Raw genomic sequence first — 19107 nt, 5'->3', positions numbered from 1 at the left:
GTGGGGATTGAAGTATCCTTGTTGAAGCAGTAGGCTTAGAGATAGAGTTGGTGGCAGAGAGTGTATCATTTTGGCATGCACAGAACTTGAGATGCACGCTTAAGGGGATGAAGGTAAGAGCTCTACTGAGGACAGACCATTTAATCTCATAGAGGGGGAGGTCAGGAAGGGTTACAATTGGGGTCAGTGGGGTAGAGGGGTTCAGAAGGGAGGGTTGATGGGGGTTAGAGGGGGAGGTGAAGGGTTCATGTAAGAGCGGGGTGCTGAAGGGGTCAGAGGGTGTAGGTGAAAGGTTGAAGAGGTGAGGGATGCAGGATGAGGGTGGCTAAGTGGGGTGAAGGAAAAATGGGTTTTGGTGTGGAGGAGTAGAGAAGGCTAGAGAGTGATGGTTGGGGTGGGGGGGGGGGGGAAGGGGCAGTGAAATCTAGCAAAAGCAGTATTCATGGCTTTGGCCTGAGCTGAGATAAGAAACTGCATCAGGGACTCCATCTTGAGGATAGCCATGTCTGTGATGGGAATTGGCGATGGAATAGTAAGGCAAATAGTGTAAATGGGGAAAAAAAAAGTCAACGTGAACATGAACTGAAGGGCCTGTTTCTGTACTGCATGATAAATCTGACCCCCTGAGTGGCTTTCACCAGTGTTTGAATTCACAATCTCAACCTCTTAAATCAACAATGGACTTAGAAATTTGACTGGTGATAGAGTATGAATATCTGGCAATCATACTCCAACCTACTAGGCATAGTCTGCCAATGAGGAAGATCAGTTTACTTCCAGTCTTTCTTTTCTGTCTGAGAATCAATTCTATATCTGCATGTAAATAGTGTCCTCAAACTTTCTTAATTGCCTTCAGCAACACAGCTGTGTGCTACTTATTTATACATTAAGGTATAATTTAAACAAGATTTATAAAATAATCAAATGACGTTTAATAAATGACATCTTTCTCAATCACATCCAAGAACAACTAAATAACAACACAAATTTTTTTTTAATTAACACTGACACATTCAGAACTTATTTCTCTTTCATAATTGCACTACATTACATTGCATGTGTCAAAGAAACATCAACAATTCTGTTATTTTGAGTGCCCCATGTTTGTAAAATGACATTAACAAAGGAATGATGATATTGTTCCAGGTCATAGCAGTGTTTGTCATGGTGGAGTATTGCAGGTGGGCTCATCACCAACAGCTATTGTTCTTGTAGGTTTTAGAGGTCAGGGATTTAGGAGAATCAGTCACTGTCATCTTGATAAATGGTGCATCTTGACAGCAGTATACTCTGGAACCATGTTGCACCAGTAGAAGAGAAAGTCACTGATTATGGCGACAGCTCGAGCAAACTGCTTTGTCCTGGTTGGTGTCAATACTTAAGAGAGATTCATTTATCATATTCCGAACTTGCAACTGGTAGAAAGACTCTCAAGACAATGTCCCATCTCTAAACTCCCATAGCCACAATATTTCTGTGAATAATTCAGATAAGCTTTTGTATTCTTTAATCTGCCATTGGTGGGAAATTTGACATTGGTAATGATTTTGAATTTGAAACAAGTGATTAGATACTCGGGTTAGAAGATGGTTAGTGTCTGACACTTGAAAGGCTAGGAAGTAACTTGCCATTTATTAAAGAAGGATCTGCTTTTCATGTCAAAACAAGCTGTTATCCAGTTTGTTACATGTGGTGCAGGTTACTTCACTATCTGAGTTAATATGAGCAGAACTGAACAATTTATAGCTTTTAAACAGTCTCACTTTTTAACCTCACTTTGATAAAAAGGTAGTTAATGAAAGAGCTGAGCTGGATAGATAAACATAGAAACATAGAAGATAGGAGCAGGAGTAGGTCATTCGACCCTTCGAGCCTGCTCCGCCATTCAACGAGATCATGGCTGATCTTAAAGTTCTGTGAATGAGATGACTGCCCTCCCATAACCACCACAATCTTTCTGAATGCACTTTTACAAATGTAAGCAGTGGACTACTTCTGCCTCTGGAATCTCTTCAGGTTTAATTTTATTAAACATCCTTATTGCCATACTAAGAGCCTTGACAGCAAGAGCAATCATTCTCACCCCAACTTGGAATTCAGCTTTTGTGCTTACATTTTCATCAGAGAGGAAATGAGTTCTGGAGCATTGCACAATTAAACATAGGTGAACAAAAAAAATACTAATGGAAGAACTCAGCAGGTCAAACTGCATCTGTGGAGGAAAAGGAGGATCTGCTTTTCATGTCAAAACCCTGAGTAAGGACTGACACCGTAAAGAGAAAGGCAATATAAAGAAGTGAGGAGAAGGGATAAAATAGGGGAAAAATGTGATGGGTATATCATAAAAGTGAGAGTTGAGGTGGGGGGGGGGGGGGGAGAGAGAGGAGATGAAACCAGATTGAGGGATGATGGACAGATGGAGCCAGATAGAGAAAAAGTCTGTAAGGTGATTAGTAGATCCAAATAAGGGAGGGATGATGAGCACATGGAACCAGATAGGGAAGGAAGGTAGTCCAAGGACAATGGTCAGGTGGAAAGATAAGTTGGTGGAACCTGGGAGAGGGCAACAAATCTAGGTCAACAGGGACAGGGGGATATAGAAAAGATGAAGAAAGAGCAAGGGAACATCAGTGGGCTATTAAGAGGAGGAAAGGGGTTGGTACACCTGGAATTGAAAATTTTAATATTCATATCATTTAATTATGTTGGCCAGCAAGTGGAAATTCCCAAGGTTCATTGAGGTTTGCTCTCCCTTTGTTCACCTTTTCCATCACAGATCTAATTTAAATTCTCCATCCACCATGGAGCTGTGTATCCCAGTAGATTAATCACTTTTCACTGTATCCTCATTTGTGATGGTAAGGATATCAGCAAGAGGCAGAGATATTTCATTCGCTCAGTGCATATGATTGAAGAAGGTTGTGAATATTTTTAAATACATGTTAAATTTCTCCATTTTTTGAGAATGGATGTGTTGATGGAGTGAACTCTATTCATTGAATATATAATCTTTATAACTATGATAATAGAATAAGGCAGGGCCATTGAGGTTGACCTGAAAAACTATGTGTTAGAATTTTGATTCTGTGCATCTACCAATTCTGGCATGTTCTGCTTATCAAACCGATTTGTGATCCTGAGAGATTTATGCAAGCCCAAGAGGCTGAAATTTGCAGAGCATGTTCACAAGTTTTATTGGAGGATGAAGTTGTTTTTTTTTTGCTTATCAGATGTTTAGGCTGATCACAATTTGCACTTTTTGTCCAATTACCCCTGAACGAATAGGAAGTTAACAGTCAAACATATTGACTTTTATCTTATTTCAGACCACCAAAGAGAATAGAATAACAGTTTTCTTTCCTTGAAGGACATCAGATAGCCAGATTTATTTCTAGGATAAACTTGTGGATTTATGATTATGGTTATTGAGACTTGAAAACTCCAGATTATTTTACACAAATTTAAATTTGCCAACTGATTATTGAAGTATTCAAATATGTGCTTTTTTATTAGTGGTGTAACTTCTGGTCATATCGCCACCAATGTCAATAAAAGTCAATTCTATCCCACAGTAAAGTTACTAAACTTGATCACTAAAGGGGTGGGGGGGGTGGGGGAAGAGAGGGAGATGCAGGAAGACATGGTAGTGAAGGTGGCATGCTTGCATTCATTGGTCAGGACATTGAGTAGAGGAACAGTGATGCTGTGTAACAACTGTGCAAGATGCTGGTGAGACTACACCAACATGTGTATTGCATGTGGTCACAGTGGAAAACATTTTCCTCACCTGCCTTCTTTTTGTTAATTCATTTAGCCTATCTATATCACTCTCCAAAATATTGTTCCTTCTTCATAACTTAATTTGTCCCCATATTTCTACAGTCATCCATTTTGAATATCATACTCCCAATCTCTACACAATAACAACAATTTAATATGAAATAAATGGGCTATTTTAACAAAACATATCTTTGAACAACTGAATTTTTAAAATAGGTATAGGTATTCACCTTGAGGCAGGCAAGCAATTATGCATATACTGTATTGAGGTTTTTTTTCTTTAAGCCTGCTTTTCCATTCACAGAATCATAGAGGTATAAATCATGATAACAGGCCCTTTGGCCATCCATGCAACCTACCAAAATTGTGTACCCAAATTAGTCCCACTTAACTGCATTTGCTCCAAATCCCACTAGATAGTTTCTACAATATACCCACCCAAATGTCCTTTAAATGCTGTATTTGTACCAAGCTCTGCTACTTCCTGTAGCAGCTCATTCCATATACTCACTACTATGTAAAAATAAAAGTTGCCTTTTGGATTACTTTTAAAATTTTTCTCCCTCACTTTAAATGTATGCCCTTTAGTTTGAGCTTTTCCTATTCTGGAGAAAAGAGTGGGACTATTCAGTACAATGGCTGAACTGTGAATTAACTTTGTACTGCAGCACATAAAACTTAAAATATTTTGTTAACAATAATCTATCAATCTAAGAATGAAGTTTAACAAACTGCCCAAGCATCAATTCACATTTGCATAGCAGGACTGCAAATTTATTCATTGGTTGCATGTAGAACAGTTTCTGAACTTTTCTTCCAAAAGGCCTGCTTTAATTTCAAACTCCATCTGCAACTGTTGAAATCTTTTTGCCACACTTTTATATAATTAATTCAATTGACATCCTTTTGTAATGTAATGCTTCCACCTGTTGTAAGCCTGATTACTTCTGATGACCTGCATTGTTTTCCTTGACATATACAATGCCAGACGGAAATCACTTATGCAATATTTAACTGTATTAACTCAAATGTAGACAAAACTCAAAACAAGGTGATAAAATGTAATACCTGTACAATACTGCTGGAGGTGCTAAAGATTTTAAAGTTCCTCCATCTTTTTTACTTGGTCGTCGTTCCTTGGGTGTACGCAAAATCACAGGGAAATTCAGTTTCTATTAATTTAGACAGAAGTTTGGATTAACAGGATAATTAGTGCTAAATAATCCCAAATCAATTTCATTACTATACATACATACACAAGGGGAGGTGTGTGTGTGTGTGTGTGTGTGTGTGTGTGTGTGTGTGTGTGTGTGTGTGTGTGTGTGTGTGTGTGTGTGTGTGTGTGTGTGTGTGTGTGTGTGAGAATTTAAAAATTTTTTGTGTAAACAAAAAGCTTTCCAGAACAATGCTTTCTGCAAGTTTTCAAAGTGACATACAAGGACAATATTTTATTGGGAACAAAAAACAAGGGTCTTAAGAAAAGAATATTGAAATAGTTTATTTTCCACAGCATAGAGATATACAGTATTGGTGCTCTATAGGTTAATTAGAAAAATTATCTTATTGGACCAAATTCCCCAGAAAACAGGCAAGATTCTCTTTGGGTTTCTACTAATCTGCAGCATGCTCGCTTCTGAGACAGCTACCATCTATCAAAGTCATTTCACAGTGGCCCTGTGGGCCTGCATCTGTTCAGCCAACTGGAAAAAAAAGTGTCATACAAGCTGTGTAAATGAATCCTGCTGCTGCCAGTTTTACAGTGTGCAATTGGAAATGTATTAGCAGGCTTAGCTGCCAATTGTGCTTTGTTATTTTCTGACCTGGCATAAAGTACCAAACTAAGATATTTTGGTTGATAAGCAAAATTCATTTTAAACAATGCAGTTAGAACCTATCTGCATTAGTTTTGCAGTTTCACAAGACAATCAAAGTAGTATTCGTGTCTGTGCATTCAAGAGTTTATTTATCTTCATTGACAAATCTTCACTAATAAATGCAAGGTATTCTCCACAAAATTACTGTATAAAAAGAAACAGGATGAAATATTGTATTGTAAAATGCTCTTAATGCTTCCTCCCCTGTGATTTATTCATTCTCCATACACTTTTGCAATTATGTTTTTACATTCAATTTAGATTTATTAGCCCCTCATCTAATACCACATTCGATTCAATTCTAATTAACTCATTCATCTCCTCAAAATATTAATATAAAATTATGGAAAAAATTATAAGGCACAACTGTCTTCATAATAAAAACATAGAACAAATTAATGTAATTATTTTTCCATAAAGCTGTAAAACATCACATCAACATAATGTAGCTGAAAATAGAGCATCTTCATCTTTGCTATAGGACAAAAGTTATTACCAGTTTTTATTTTTATCAGAGCACAAATGAAAAAAATCTGATTGGTTGATAAGGAGTGTCAGGTCAATCAGTTACTGCAAATGGAAAAAAAATTAAAGTGGACAAGTCCCCAGATCTATCCTCTGTTATTGAGAAAGATGAGAGAGGCAAGAAGAAATTCCTGGGATCTTGGCAGAGAATTTGCATCCTCTCTAGTCGGAGTCAAAGATCCAGAAGATTGGAGAACAGCTGCTGTTGTTCCTTTGTTTCAGAAGGGAAATATGGATGATCCAGCAAATTATAGCCTGGTGGCCCTTAAATCAGTGGTAGCAAATCTTTTGGAGGATTCTCAGGAATAAGATTGGGTTTATTAGGGATAATTTGCATGGCTTTGTGAAAGGTAGGTTATGTTTCATAAACAAGATTTTTTTTGAGGAGATTATGAAGCTAATTGATAAGGTTAGGATAGTGGATATCATCTGTGTGGACTTTTGTATGGCCTTTGATAAGGTCCCTTATGGTACACTGATCCAGAAGATTAACCAGATGGGATCCACAGTAACTCGGTAGATTGGATTCAAAATTAGTTGGTCAAAGGCAGAGAGCAGTGCTTCTCTGACTGAAGGTCTACAGTGGTATTCCATAGGAATTGGTACTGAAATTTTTGTTTGTATTATAAGATCAATCATTTAGACAAGAAAAATGTAGATGGGACAATTAGCAAATTTGCAAATGATGTAAAATTCAGTGGAGTTGTTGATAATGAAGAAGGCTTTCAAAGGATATAGCAGGATTTGAATCAGTTAGACACAGGGGTGAAAAATAACAGATGGTTTTAATCTGGACAAATGTAGGTTTTGCATTTTGGAGGTCAAATTTAATTATTGAGTAAATAGCATGATCTAAGCTTTGATGTATCATGGAATCTTGAAGTACACGCTCATAGCTCCCTAAAAGGGATAACACAAGTAGAGAAATTGTCAGGCATAACCTCCCTTAAACAGTTGGGACAATAAATATAAAAGTCAGCAAGTTACATTGCAGCTGCATAAAATTTGCAGCCATTGTTCTGAGATCCTCGTGGTTGAGCCAGATTTGGAGTGTTATGTGCAATTCGAGTCACTGAATAATAGGAAAAGTAGAGGCTTTCAAGAGGGTACAATAGACATTCACCAGGATGTTGTCTGGATTAGAGAGTGTTATATTTAAAGGAGAGTTTCAACAAACATGGATTATTTTTCTCTGGAGAGTTAGAGGCTGAGGGGAGATCTGAGACAAGTAAATAAAATTATGAGAGACATAAGAGACAATCAGTCCTTTACCTAAGGGTGAAAATGTCAAATACAAGAGCTCATAACTCTAATATGAAAGAGGAAATGTTCACAGGAGATGTATACCAAGTTTCTCGTTTTTATAAAGGATAGTAGATACCCTAAATGCACTGCTGGGAGAAAGGGGGGTGGGGGTGGTGGTAGATGGAAGCAGACCCGAAAGTGATTTTTGAAAGGCATTTAGACAGGCACGTGAACAGGAAAGATATGGAAGGACATGGATCATGTGCAAATGGGATTATTTTAATTTGGCATCAAGGGCTATAAGTCCTGTTCCTCTGTTATACTGCTCTATGTTGTGATATGTGTTTTCTGCAAACAAAGCAATTACAACCACAATATAAAAAAAAATACACAAATCAGACAAAGGGGCAGCATTACTCTCGTGTTTAATCAAAATCAATCATTACTTCTTTTACAAAATTAATCTAAATAAGCACAAAATAATGGTAGGATTTGAAGGAAATACTGCTTAAAGCAACTACAACAAAATGTATATGTATCTACTAACCTGTCCAACTATGTTACTGAGTGTGCTCCATAGCATTTGCCCCTCCCGGCGTAATTTACCATTTTTATCTCTCAGGTTTTCTAGAGATTCAAACAACTGATGACAAAGAAATATATAATCAGTAAGGAATATAGTGAATGGAATTAAAACAATAAAAAGGGTATGACAGACTAGGTCTTCTTTCTTTCTTTTACTGTCAATAGGAGGCACTCTAAGCTAACAAATTCATAGCCTCAGCAGGAAAGTTGCTCTTACAAAGCATAATATATTTCCTTCAGTCATCAGCATCATTGAAAAAATGCACTAAATTCGGAACAAAAAAAATACAAAAAACAAATTGGAGATTCATGGGAGTATTCAGTCATGATACCACACCATGTCAATGTATGTTAGGCACATTTTAAATATACAATAATTTTCAATGGCTGTGAAAAAGCATCATAACAAGCAAGTTCTAATTCAAAGCATAATACTGATATACATCTTCCACCTTCAGTAACACTATTCATATGAACACAAACTGAATCAATGTGCTGATTCAGATCACTCCCAGAACACTAATTGGATTCAGTGTTATCTTACTGGTATTTTAGATTTGTTTTTTTTTTGAGAATACATCAAGTTTATAGGCTAATCTTTTGCAAAGCTTTGAGATTACAAATACTCAATAAAAAGCAATATAACACTGAACTGGTAGGTTTAGATTTGTCCATGAATGATAGCCATGATGGATTCTGCAGATTTAGCTTTTACGGTTCTTAATCTGTGCCTATTATCTGTGATATAATTATATATGTTACAGTTGTACTATTCCACATTAACATTAATATATAGTATATGGAGAGACCTTTTTTAAAACAATTACATGACTTGACCTGAAGATATGCCAATTTTCACATGAAAAGCCAGGTTTAGCTCATGAAGCGGATCTAGGTTTTTTTTCCATTATTAGCATTCCACCATTTACAAGACATGCAATCCTAGAATTAAAACAAAAATCAGAGCACTTGTTTGTCACCATTGTGAAGTATTTTTTTAAGTCCAGGCCAATCATCATGACAAAGTCAGAATTCAAAATCTTGGTGGATAATTTATTGCAGATTTATGGGCAGGATGTATTTTTATGCAGTTAATTCTACAATAGTATAAAAAACCCATCAATATGAATAGACACATTTCACCTAATTTGGAAAAAGGGATAGAGATAGCTGTATTAAAACATTATATTTTATTATTACATCCTACCTTCAGGAAGAATTACAGCATACGGTAGTTTAAAAAAAAATTCTGATACAAGACATGCCAGCTGATGTGATGAGCAAATTTGACAAATTTCATTAAACCACATGTATCATTTGATACATGTGATATTTTGAGGAACAAGGGAAGGTGTGTGATTGGAAGATCAAATTTTGAAAATAACAGTTAATGCTGAGTAGAGGGACTCCACTTAAATGTCATTTGATATTTGAACTGCTTGTGGTACAGAGCACTGAGGTTTATTCACCCTGCCTTCTGCAGGATATAGCATCTATTTTTGTTACAGTCATGCTTTCAGAAGAAATCTTTATATCATTGGACCATCAAGCCAACTATTTATTCAAAACTGTTATCCATTCTTTCATCACATACTACATCATATGTTTCGAGCTGGAATTAGACACATTTAGGTGGCATCAATGTGTTTTGATGAAGGAATAAAAAGAAAAATTTAAAAAATTTAGCAGTAGTTTAATTAGAACTGGATTTTTTTTTCGAGCTTAAACTATCCTATTTAGATATTAACATGAGTGACATTTTACAATTTTTTTCTCCTCCCCACCCCAAAGAAAAATTGATAGCATTCAATTAGCACAGAGACTCGCACTACCATGCAGATATAAATCCTCCATCCTGAGAAGGCAATAAATTCTGTTCCTTTTCCATCCAATTGACCACTTTCATTACAATTCTCTCTCAGTTGATTTACCATTTAGCTGCTTTGTGACTCTCTGGGTTACAGAAATTTGCCCATTCAGAATTCACAAATAACTACCCAACAATTTTAAATATGAAATAAAATTTGCTCTTTCAATTTATGCAAAAGATAAATAAATAAATGTAGGTTAATATATAATTGCAATATGGGCCTGTTTTCAGGAATAAAACACTCTCCTCCTAATACATGGGTTGTCAGTAGTTTTTTAGAGAAATATTTACATGCTCAATATAAAGTTTGATTGATATAAAAATGAAATTAATCATACCTTGTTGTATTCTACGTGAAGTGATTCCTGTTCATTTTGAAGTTTATCTTTTAAGTTCTTTTGTTCACAAATGTTCTCCTGTATCTGCATCATTCGCATGTTCCTCTCTACATAAGCAGGTAAGATAGGAAACCAGGATTAATATTTCCACCATATAAATTTGTAACATTTGAAGTCGCAGTGGGTAATATCCATGCACAATTACTCCATTACTTAATTTTCTTGACAGTGGAGGTCAAATTACATAAATCTTAGTAAATAAACATAAATTAAGACTCGTGAATTAAGACCCAACCTTGGTTTAAGGGAAATGTTTCTGGCATTACAAAATCTAGAGTAATGTATTTTTATCCCAGCTACCAAAGAAATTACATTTCAAAAGCTTATCTTCAATTTTTATTTTTTGTGTTTATTTCCATACCAAGATAATAATTCACAAAATCAGCAGTCAATGCTGGCTGTTTGTGCTTTCTCCTGCCATCCACACTGGAGCTGGTATCTAAAGTGTCCACAGGGAAAATGTCGGTGCTAATCCCCATCAGTTCAGCTTTCCGCATAAGCTTGCGAATTACTGAGGCACTGCTGGTGAGTGGTCTTGGCAGCTTCTCCCTGGGAACCCATGCATTGGGTTTGGTGCTGCGAGCTAACTCCACTTTAGCACGATATTGCTGTAGTCTTGTCGTAATGCGGGCCTAAATAGAAAGGAAAAGTTTAAATATCAAAATATTTAAAATAAAAATTCTCAAGCATAAAACAAATTACAATTACCAGCACAATTTATGACAATACTAACATGGCTCAACACAAAAAAATATCAAAAGTTGTCACAAGCAAAATTTATGGCATATTGTCTGTCAACTTTATTATTATATCCCTTCTGAGATTTATAAATGATAGCTCCTTAACTTTTACAATTACTTCGTTGAAAGCATTTGAAATCGTAAAAAAGGGGTTATATTTTCTTTGTGATCATCTGCTTCTACTACTTCCCTCAGTTCCTCCTTCTCACTAATCCAAGGGTTCTAGCACTGAATTTACATCTTCATTTAATCTCCTGCCATCCTTAATACCCTCATGGAGCTCATCTTCTATACATAACCCACCTCTTGTCCCCATAATTCTTATGCATTATAATAGACTCCATCCCTCTGCCTCACTTCCTATTATCATTTGATGCCTCTTTCCAATGTGCTACTGAAGTTAAAACAGGTAAGTCTGCAGACACTGTGATTGTAATGCAATGCGCAAAGGTGTTGGACAAACTCAGGAGGATAATGCAGCACCTATAGGAAGTAAAAGGTAACAAATATTTCAGGCCTGAGCCTTTCATCAAGATATGAGTAAAAAGCACCCAGGTGTCGGAATTAAAAAGGTGGAGAGAGGAGGAGAGATGGGAGGAAAAGGCAGGAGTACAGGCTAACAGTTGAGAGTAGATGGATCTGGGTAGAATGGTAGAAAAGAAAAAAGCTGATATGGGAGGAGGTGGCTTTCTGAATGGAGAAGGAAGAAGGTAGGGGAGGAGCTGTGCTACTGTTTTGTTTTAAAATTTGCAATCACCATCACTACCTTCAGAATAAAAGCTAAAGGCTAATCTTTAGATTGTCTGACAGCACCCATGAGTGGAAATTGTCACACATTTTGGAATGGGAACCCTTTATCGAGACTAATATAGAATAGATGAAATTACACATAAGTTGGGGGGGGGGGGGAGGGGGGAGATGAGGAAGAGCCAGAAGTAAAGAGTATAGACCAGAAGGAGTGAGAGGTGGGGAGACAGGAAAAAGGAGAAACCTTTAGGAAGGGCTATGGGAAAAGAGTAGGTGTTTGCTTCGCTGAATACTCATGCTCCGCATTTGAGACTAAACTTCAGCCAATGGAATTCTGAAAGCGTACCTGCACAAACATTTGCAGACAACAGACTTCTTCAAAAATATATCCTTACTTTTCCTTTTGATTGTTGCTTTTATCTTTTACTACTAAGATGCGCCTTTGTAATCGGCAATCAGGAGGCCTAACTCTCCCTTTAACAATTAGCTCACAAAGTGGATGCTCAACGATAATTATTGATTTTTCACATTTATGGCATTAGTTTGTGGAACAACAAATGACAAACTGAACACAATAGCAGAGTAATTAATAGGAAGTACAACAAAAATCTGTAAACAATGTGATTGAAGTAAAAACACAATGCTGGGACCTGCTGAGTTTCTCCAGCTTTGTGTTTTTACAGCAGAGTAATTAATAATTGATTACATTTATATAATATGGAGTATCATTTTGAAATGGCGTAATTAGCTATTAGAGGTTTAAAGGAAAGTTTCTACAACATCCCTCGTAAAAGTGGTCATTTCCTCTTGAGCCTAGTATTAAATTTACAAGTCAATTGACAGTGGAACATTTGCAGATCTCAAAATATACAATTTTGTATATCACGCTAAATTCTGCTACAGCTTGGTATAATTTTGTCATTTATACCTGAGCTTCTGGAGCAACATGCTTGTCTCGCTCTTGCAAGGTCATTTTACAGTATGACTGTAAAGCTAAATAGTTCTTTCTTTTCCATTTTCTGTCAAATTTGTCAGCATGCTGCTTGCAATATGCAAAAAATGGATCAGCAATATCCTGTTTCAAAAGAACAAAAACAGGAACATTTCAATTTTCTATTCATTACTTATTTAAATATCACTTTCTTACTTCAAAATAAAAGGGTCATGATGCACATGTCCTGATTTCATTGTAAAAGCAAAAATTTGAGCCTCTAAACAAAGCAGCTGACTGCAAGTTAACACAGCAAATGTTTATACACTCCATAAGCAGAGACCATCATTTTAAAAACTTGAATATATACTGAAATTAGGAAAACATCTCCCATTATTTTATTCCTCAAATATCAGTTTAAACCAGAATCTGATCTTAATATACTCTTGCTGAAATTGAGCTGCATCTTACCCCAAAAACATACCTTGTACTCTTCACAAGGTGGTTTTTAATCATGTCCTGCTGTTAAAACTTACTGTCAACAACTAGTCTCATTAATAAATAATTTTTCCTTGCTTCTTTTTCAATGGGCTTTCATAAAGACTCCAATAGGATCAACAAGAGGATACAGATGATAGATAGAAGAATATTTGCAAATTAGCTATTCAGTGATAAAAAGCAAAATAATGATTTAAGATAGTTTATTTGACTGGAAAGAATTGAAGGGCATGGGAAATGATGCTCCATACATATTCAAGTTAATTGATTACATCAATTGTTTAGAGTTACGAATAGGAAGTACAGAGTTTAAATGGGGTATTATCTTGGCAGGCAAGCTCATTAATTATTTATTGCCATGAAGAAGTCTTGAAATTTGATGTTTGGCAGCAGCATCGTACTTGTACACTCATTTAATATCATCCTACTACATCACTGGAAGAAGAAAAAAATAATAATAGTGTACAAGTAAGACAGTGCCTTTGGTTCATAAAATGATTGATCATTCAGTAATCTGATGGCAGCAGGGAAGAAGCTGTTCTTTTGCCATTGATCGTCTTTAGGCTCCTGTACCTTTTTTCCCCAATGGTAGCAGAATGAAAACAGCATGGCTTGGGTGGTGGGTGTCTTTGAGGAAAGAACCTGCTTTCTTAAGACACATGTAGATGTCATCGATGGAGTGAAGTCTGGTGCCTGTAATGTTGCAGGCCTAGTTAACAACCCTCTGTAGTTTATTCTTGTCTTGATAGTTGGCGCCTCCTTATTAGGCTATGATGCAACCAGTCAGAATACTGTCCAAGGTACACCTGTAGAAGTTTACAAGAGTCTCCAGTGACATGCCAAATCTCCTCAGATGCCCAACAAAAATATATTCACTGGTGTTCCTTCTTTGTGATTTCATCAATGTGCTGGCTACAGGACAGATCCTTGGAGATGTTGACCCCCAAAAATTTAAAACTTTTGACCCTCTCAACTACTGAGCCCTTAATGAAGACTGGGTTGTGTTCCCTCGACTTCCTCCTGAAGTCCACAATCATCTCCTTGGTTTTGCTGACATTGAGTACAAGGTTGTTATCATTGCACCATTCAACAAGCTGATCTATCTCCCTCCTGTACACCCCCTCATTGTCGTCTGTGATTCTGCCAAAAACTGTGGTGTCGCCGGCAAATTTGTAGATAGCATTGGATTTGTGCCTGTCACACAGTCATGGGGGTATAGCGAGTAGAGCAGTATGCTGAGCACGCTTCCTTGGGGTCCGCCTGTGTTGATATACAGTGAGGAGGAGACGTTGTTTCCAATTTGTACTGACTGTGGTCCTCTGATGAGAAAGTCAAGGATCCAGTGGCTGAGGGGAGTACAGAGGCCCAGAGTTTGTAGTTTCTCAACCACCACTGAGGTTATAATGGTATTGAAGGCTGAGCTTAGTCGATGACGAGCAACCGTATGTATAAATGATTGTTTTTGAGGTGGTTCAGAGCTGTGTGGAGGACCAGTGATATTGCATCTGTTGTGGAACGATTGTGACGATAGGTGAACTGCAGTGGGTTAAAATCTTTGCTTAGGTATATGTTAATTCTAGCCATGATCAGTCTCTCAAAGCATTTCATCACCGTAGAAGTTACTGCTACTGGGCAGTAGTCATTGAGGCAGCTCACACTGCTCTTCTTGGGTACCAAGATGATTGATGCTCTTTAGAAGCAGGTTGTGACCTCCGCCTGTCGTAATGATGCCCGTGAACATTCCACCTAGTTGGTTGGGTGACTGGGTAAAAGGGCAATGCAAAAAAGTGATATTAACTGCAAATGTAACTGTTAATTTCTGACATGGAATCAAAAAGCTGAGCTTTTATTTTAAATTTATAGAACCTTGGTTACATTACACTCAATTTTTTTTTTGTAGTTTATCTCCTGCAAACCAGATCATGGATATCAGTAAAAATACGTCAAGAATAGTTGTTACAATTTCTGAACTGAAAGATTTACTGCGTTATCTTTCCAAGTCGTTCATAATTATTTGAGTGTTTTTAAAATCCATCTACATAACAATGAATTTATTTTCAATGATGCATCTTGGAGCATTTTATTATGTTAAAAGTCATTCTCCTTTTAAATGCCTTGTTATAACTACTTTATTATATCAAATATCAGTTCTTAGGTTATCAAAACATCTACCCATAAACAGCTCTAACAGAAATTACTATTCACTTCTTTAACATGTTGATTTTATCATCATGGAAAAATATACTTTTATTTCAAATCTAAAATAACTAAATATCTGCATGAAAAATATGGCACGACAAGCTATACTTTTTCTGTTTTTTTTTCCCATGATAAGCAAAGTGAATCAGGAAGGGACAGGGAGTACAGGCTTAAGAATATGACAGCAAATTGAGTCAGAGCAAGGAAAAAGACAAAATTAAAGACCAAAAAAAAGCAGAGTGGAAAAAACAGCTTTAGCTAAAGGTTGATGAATCTGTGGAATTCATTGCCACTGACGGCTGTGGAGGCAAAAATCATTGGGTATATTTAAAGCAGAAGTTGATAAGGTTCTTGATTGCTCAGGGTTTCAAAGGTTATGAGGAGAAGGGAGGAGAATGAAGTAATGATGGAAAATATATTAGCCATGATTGAATGACGGAACAGACGGTGGGCCGAATGACCTACTTCAGCTCCTATGAATACCCCACACACATCATCTTTCAACTAACTTCTCCCACTGTGAAAGAGATATAGGAGTATCAGAGCCAGCACCACCAGGCTGAGGAACAGCTTCTTCCCATAGGCAGTGGGATGCTGAATGACAAAAGGAACTGCTTGCACTAACCATCTGAGATGCTAATATTTACCAAATAATATTTATTTATTTGTACATATGCATAATTTATCTTGCATATGCATTTTGTCTGTATGTCTGTTTTGCCTGGTTGTGTGCCAGAATGTTTTGCAGAGTATCAAAGACCACTGTTTCGTCAGGATGTACTTATGCATTAGAATGATGATAACCAATCTTGAACTATGCCTTATAGTCACTGGATTAGGTCAGCATAAGATTCCTAGTGGCATCAATGAAAATGGAAATGAAAAAAAAACTGAAAAATTCAGTTTAGCATGCATGCATGTATATGTGTGGAATGTTTTAAATGAAGTCAGTGAATTAGGGGCACTGATAACTGCACTGGAATATCTGTAATGGATTTATGTTAATCTTTAGTTTAATGCTAAACTATATTTCACATATATAAAAATCTCTTAGTAAAATAAATTGTAGAGTTAAAGTAATGTAGATGTATCCTTAGCAAAGTTAGTTTGGGTGGTTACAGGAACACAAAGACAACATATTAGCATTTTAAAAACATGGTTCTTTGAGACAGAAGCCAGTTTGAGACCAAAATGGATGCTGATTAAAGTTAGAGTCAAGAAGATGAAAAGGATTTATGATAGTTCTTGAGATATTGGAAACAATGGGTGTTAGTTCACAAGCACCTGTGTAAACGCATGGCCATTTTAGTTCTGAGGAAAGCAGACTCCTCGGAGACACAAGTGGGCTTAAATGATTTTAGCACATTTGTGTCAAAAGACCTTATGAGCTTCAAAGGCAGAAATGATGTCACATATAATGTGACATGAGAAATGGGAGAAATATATTATTGAAATGAGAGACAAAGAGTTCTATTCATCTTGGAATTTACAGAAGTCAAAACCCTGTGACACACAGGGGTTGAAACCTTGTAAAAGCCAGGGTTGAGTTACAATAACCACAAGTGCAGTTAGTTGTACGAGTTACTCCTAGTAAAAGGGGAACACAGAATCAGTGACATTTGAAATAAGGAAAACCAATTCACGGACTGGAAAAGAGGACAGATTTCCACTGGTTCTATTTTTGTATGGCCAGTTTGTTTAACCCTTGACTGGCTTGTGACTTCATTGTGGAAGAAAATAGCCACATTGTGAGTAAAATGGCTTGAAGTTATGTTTAAAAGCACTTTATAATTATTTCTGAACTGAGAATTTAAGACACTAAAGAAAGACTAAAATAATGTTGAACTTTTAAAGATTGATTTTTCAGAGTAGGACTTTAATTATGCACACACACATACAGCCATTTACATTTGCACAGTGAGGGTTAAATTTTGAGTTAAGTAAGTTTAGACATAAGTCAGAAATGTTATGTTGTTAATGGTTTTACTGTCAGTTAATAGTTTTAGTCCCAAACAAAATTTAAAAGATTTGTTAGTTCATAACACATGAGATAATATTAACAGAAAAGGGAACAGGCATTGAAAAAGAATAGAGAGGGAAAGGAAGGGTAGTACCAATGATTAAAGAAAATATTACAGTGTGTTGCAAAGTTGCAACGGAATCAAAGACAAATGGTTTGGTAGAGCTAGAAAATCAAAGGGACCATTGATAGCTGTATTCAATAGCTCACCAGTGAATGGGAAAGATATAGAAGGAAATTTTAGGGAAGTGATAAAAAAGAGTAGTTCTAATTAAGTTTTAATTATCCTAGTGCAAACTGGAATAACAAGTTTAAAGGACAAAGGTGGCAAAGTATTTTCAAAATATGTCTTGGATCATTTTCTTGAGCAATCTTGTACATAGATAGGATGGATATGCAGAGCCTTTTTGACAGGATACAAGAGTATAGAACTAAAGGGCACATGTAAAATTTCAAGAAGATCTGAGAGGTATGTTTAAAAGCTCTTTGGATGGGTGCTTTGATACAAAAGGCAGAGGGAAACTGGCTGAATGGTTCTATAAATTTGCATAAGTACATGGAAGGGAGGGGTATGGAGAGCTATGGTTTAGCTGTGCTGTAGATTTCTTTGATGCACCATGTTTCTGATCCAATGAGGGAGAAGGCATTGCTCAGTTTGGCTCTTGAAAATAAGATGGGTCAAAAGCATGATGTTTCAGCAGAAGGACATTGAAAAGATAGTTATCGTGGAAATGTGCATTCGGCTCAACTTGTCCATGACAACCAAGCCAGTCCCATAAGTGATCAAATAGAAGATTTAGGTCAGTGAAAGAAAAGCTGGAGAAGAATAGTAAAAAATAATTATTTACAGAAAGATCAAGTTTATGAAATGAGAGTGGATCTGGCTCAGATTTATCCGAAACAAAACTGAAAGGCTAAACTGTATCAGAACAATTGGCTGCCTTTAAGGAATAGGTGCTTAAGATCAACATGAAGCACATTCCAATATCGACCAAAAGGAGAACAAATAAATTCAAAGGTTCCTCAATTACAAAATAGAGGACCACAAGGCAAGCACAAAGTTGCAAATGATAATTGTCAGTTTACACCAGAGAGAACCTGGCTGAAGTAGGCTGATTATAAAACAATCAGAGAGGAAGTCAAAATTAAAATAAGGAAGGCAAAAAGCATACGACAAGAAAATGGAATCAGAAAGTGTTCTAGAACCAAATAAATAGTAAAACTGTTTGTAATGGAAGATTCTAAGACATTTTTTAACCTGTTTTTTAAAACACTGTTTTAATTGTATCTAATTGACTCATTATGTGCACAGTTTCATAACTCCAAAAGAAATGGGCCACTGTTGTACAAGGAATCCATTAAAAATAATATGACCTCTTACATGGATACTAAGAGCACTATTAAGATATTAAAGAAAATGCTTCCAAAGTAGTAATGTAGGAGGAAAGAGGTAGAGAGATGATGATATTAGAAACACTGGCTGAATTTAAAGTTGGTAAATTAAAAGATAGCTTCATATAGACTAATATCTTTATTGAATGTTGATTGCAAAATTATAACAAAGTATTAGCAAAAGTAATTAATGAATATCTGAATTGATAAATATGAATCAGATGGGTTTTGTCAAAAATAGACAAACCTCAGAAAATATTGTAAGGTTATTAAGTATAATTCATCAAGTTCAGAAGAAAGAGG

At 36.2% G+C, this 19107-nt stretch overlaps 1 protein-coding gene across 5 annotated transcripts in view; it reads right to left on the bottom strand.

Annotated features, from left to right (window-relative positions):
• phf14 (PHD finger protein 14) overlaps positions 1 to 19107 on the bottom strand; it is a 222761-nt gene that overhangs the window by 135379 nt on the left and 68275 nt on the right. For all 5 annotated transcript variants that reach the window (XM_069913735.1, XM_069913736.1, XM_069913737.1 and 2 more), the window contains exons 8-12: positions 12693 to 12839; positions 10639 to 10909; positions 10218 to 10324; positions 7972 to 8067; positions 4849 to 4952 (exon numbers count right to left, since the gene is read on the bottom strand). In XM_069913735.1, the coding sequence (XP_069769836.1) occupies positions 4849 to 4952; positions 7972 to 8067; positions 10218 to 10324; positions 10639 to 10909; positions 12693 to 12839 (725 nt within the window). The remainder of the gene's footprint in view (positions 1 to 4848; positions 4953 to 7971; positions 8068 to 10217; positions 10325 to 10638; positions 10910 to 12692; positions 12840 to 19107) is intronic.

The sequence above is a fragment of the Narcine bancroftii genome, chromosome 1 (genome assembly GCF_036971445.1).
Source record: "Narcine bancroftii isolate sNarBan1 chromosome 1, sNarBan1.hap1, whole genome shotgun sequence".
Lineage (NCBI taxonomy): Eukaryota > Metazoa > Chordata > Chondrichthyes > Torpediniformes > Narcinidae > Narcine > Narcine bancroftii.
This window is presented reverse-complemented; position numbering and strand designations above follow the sequence as displayed.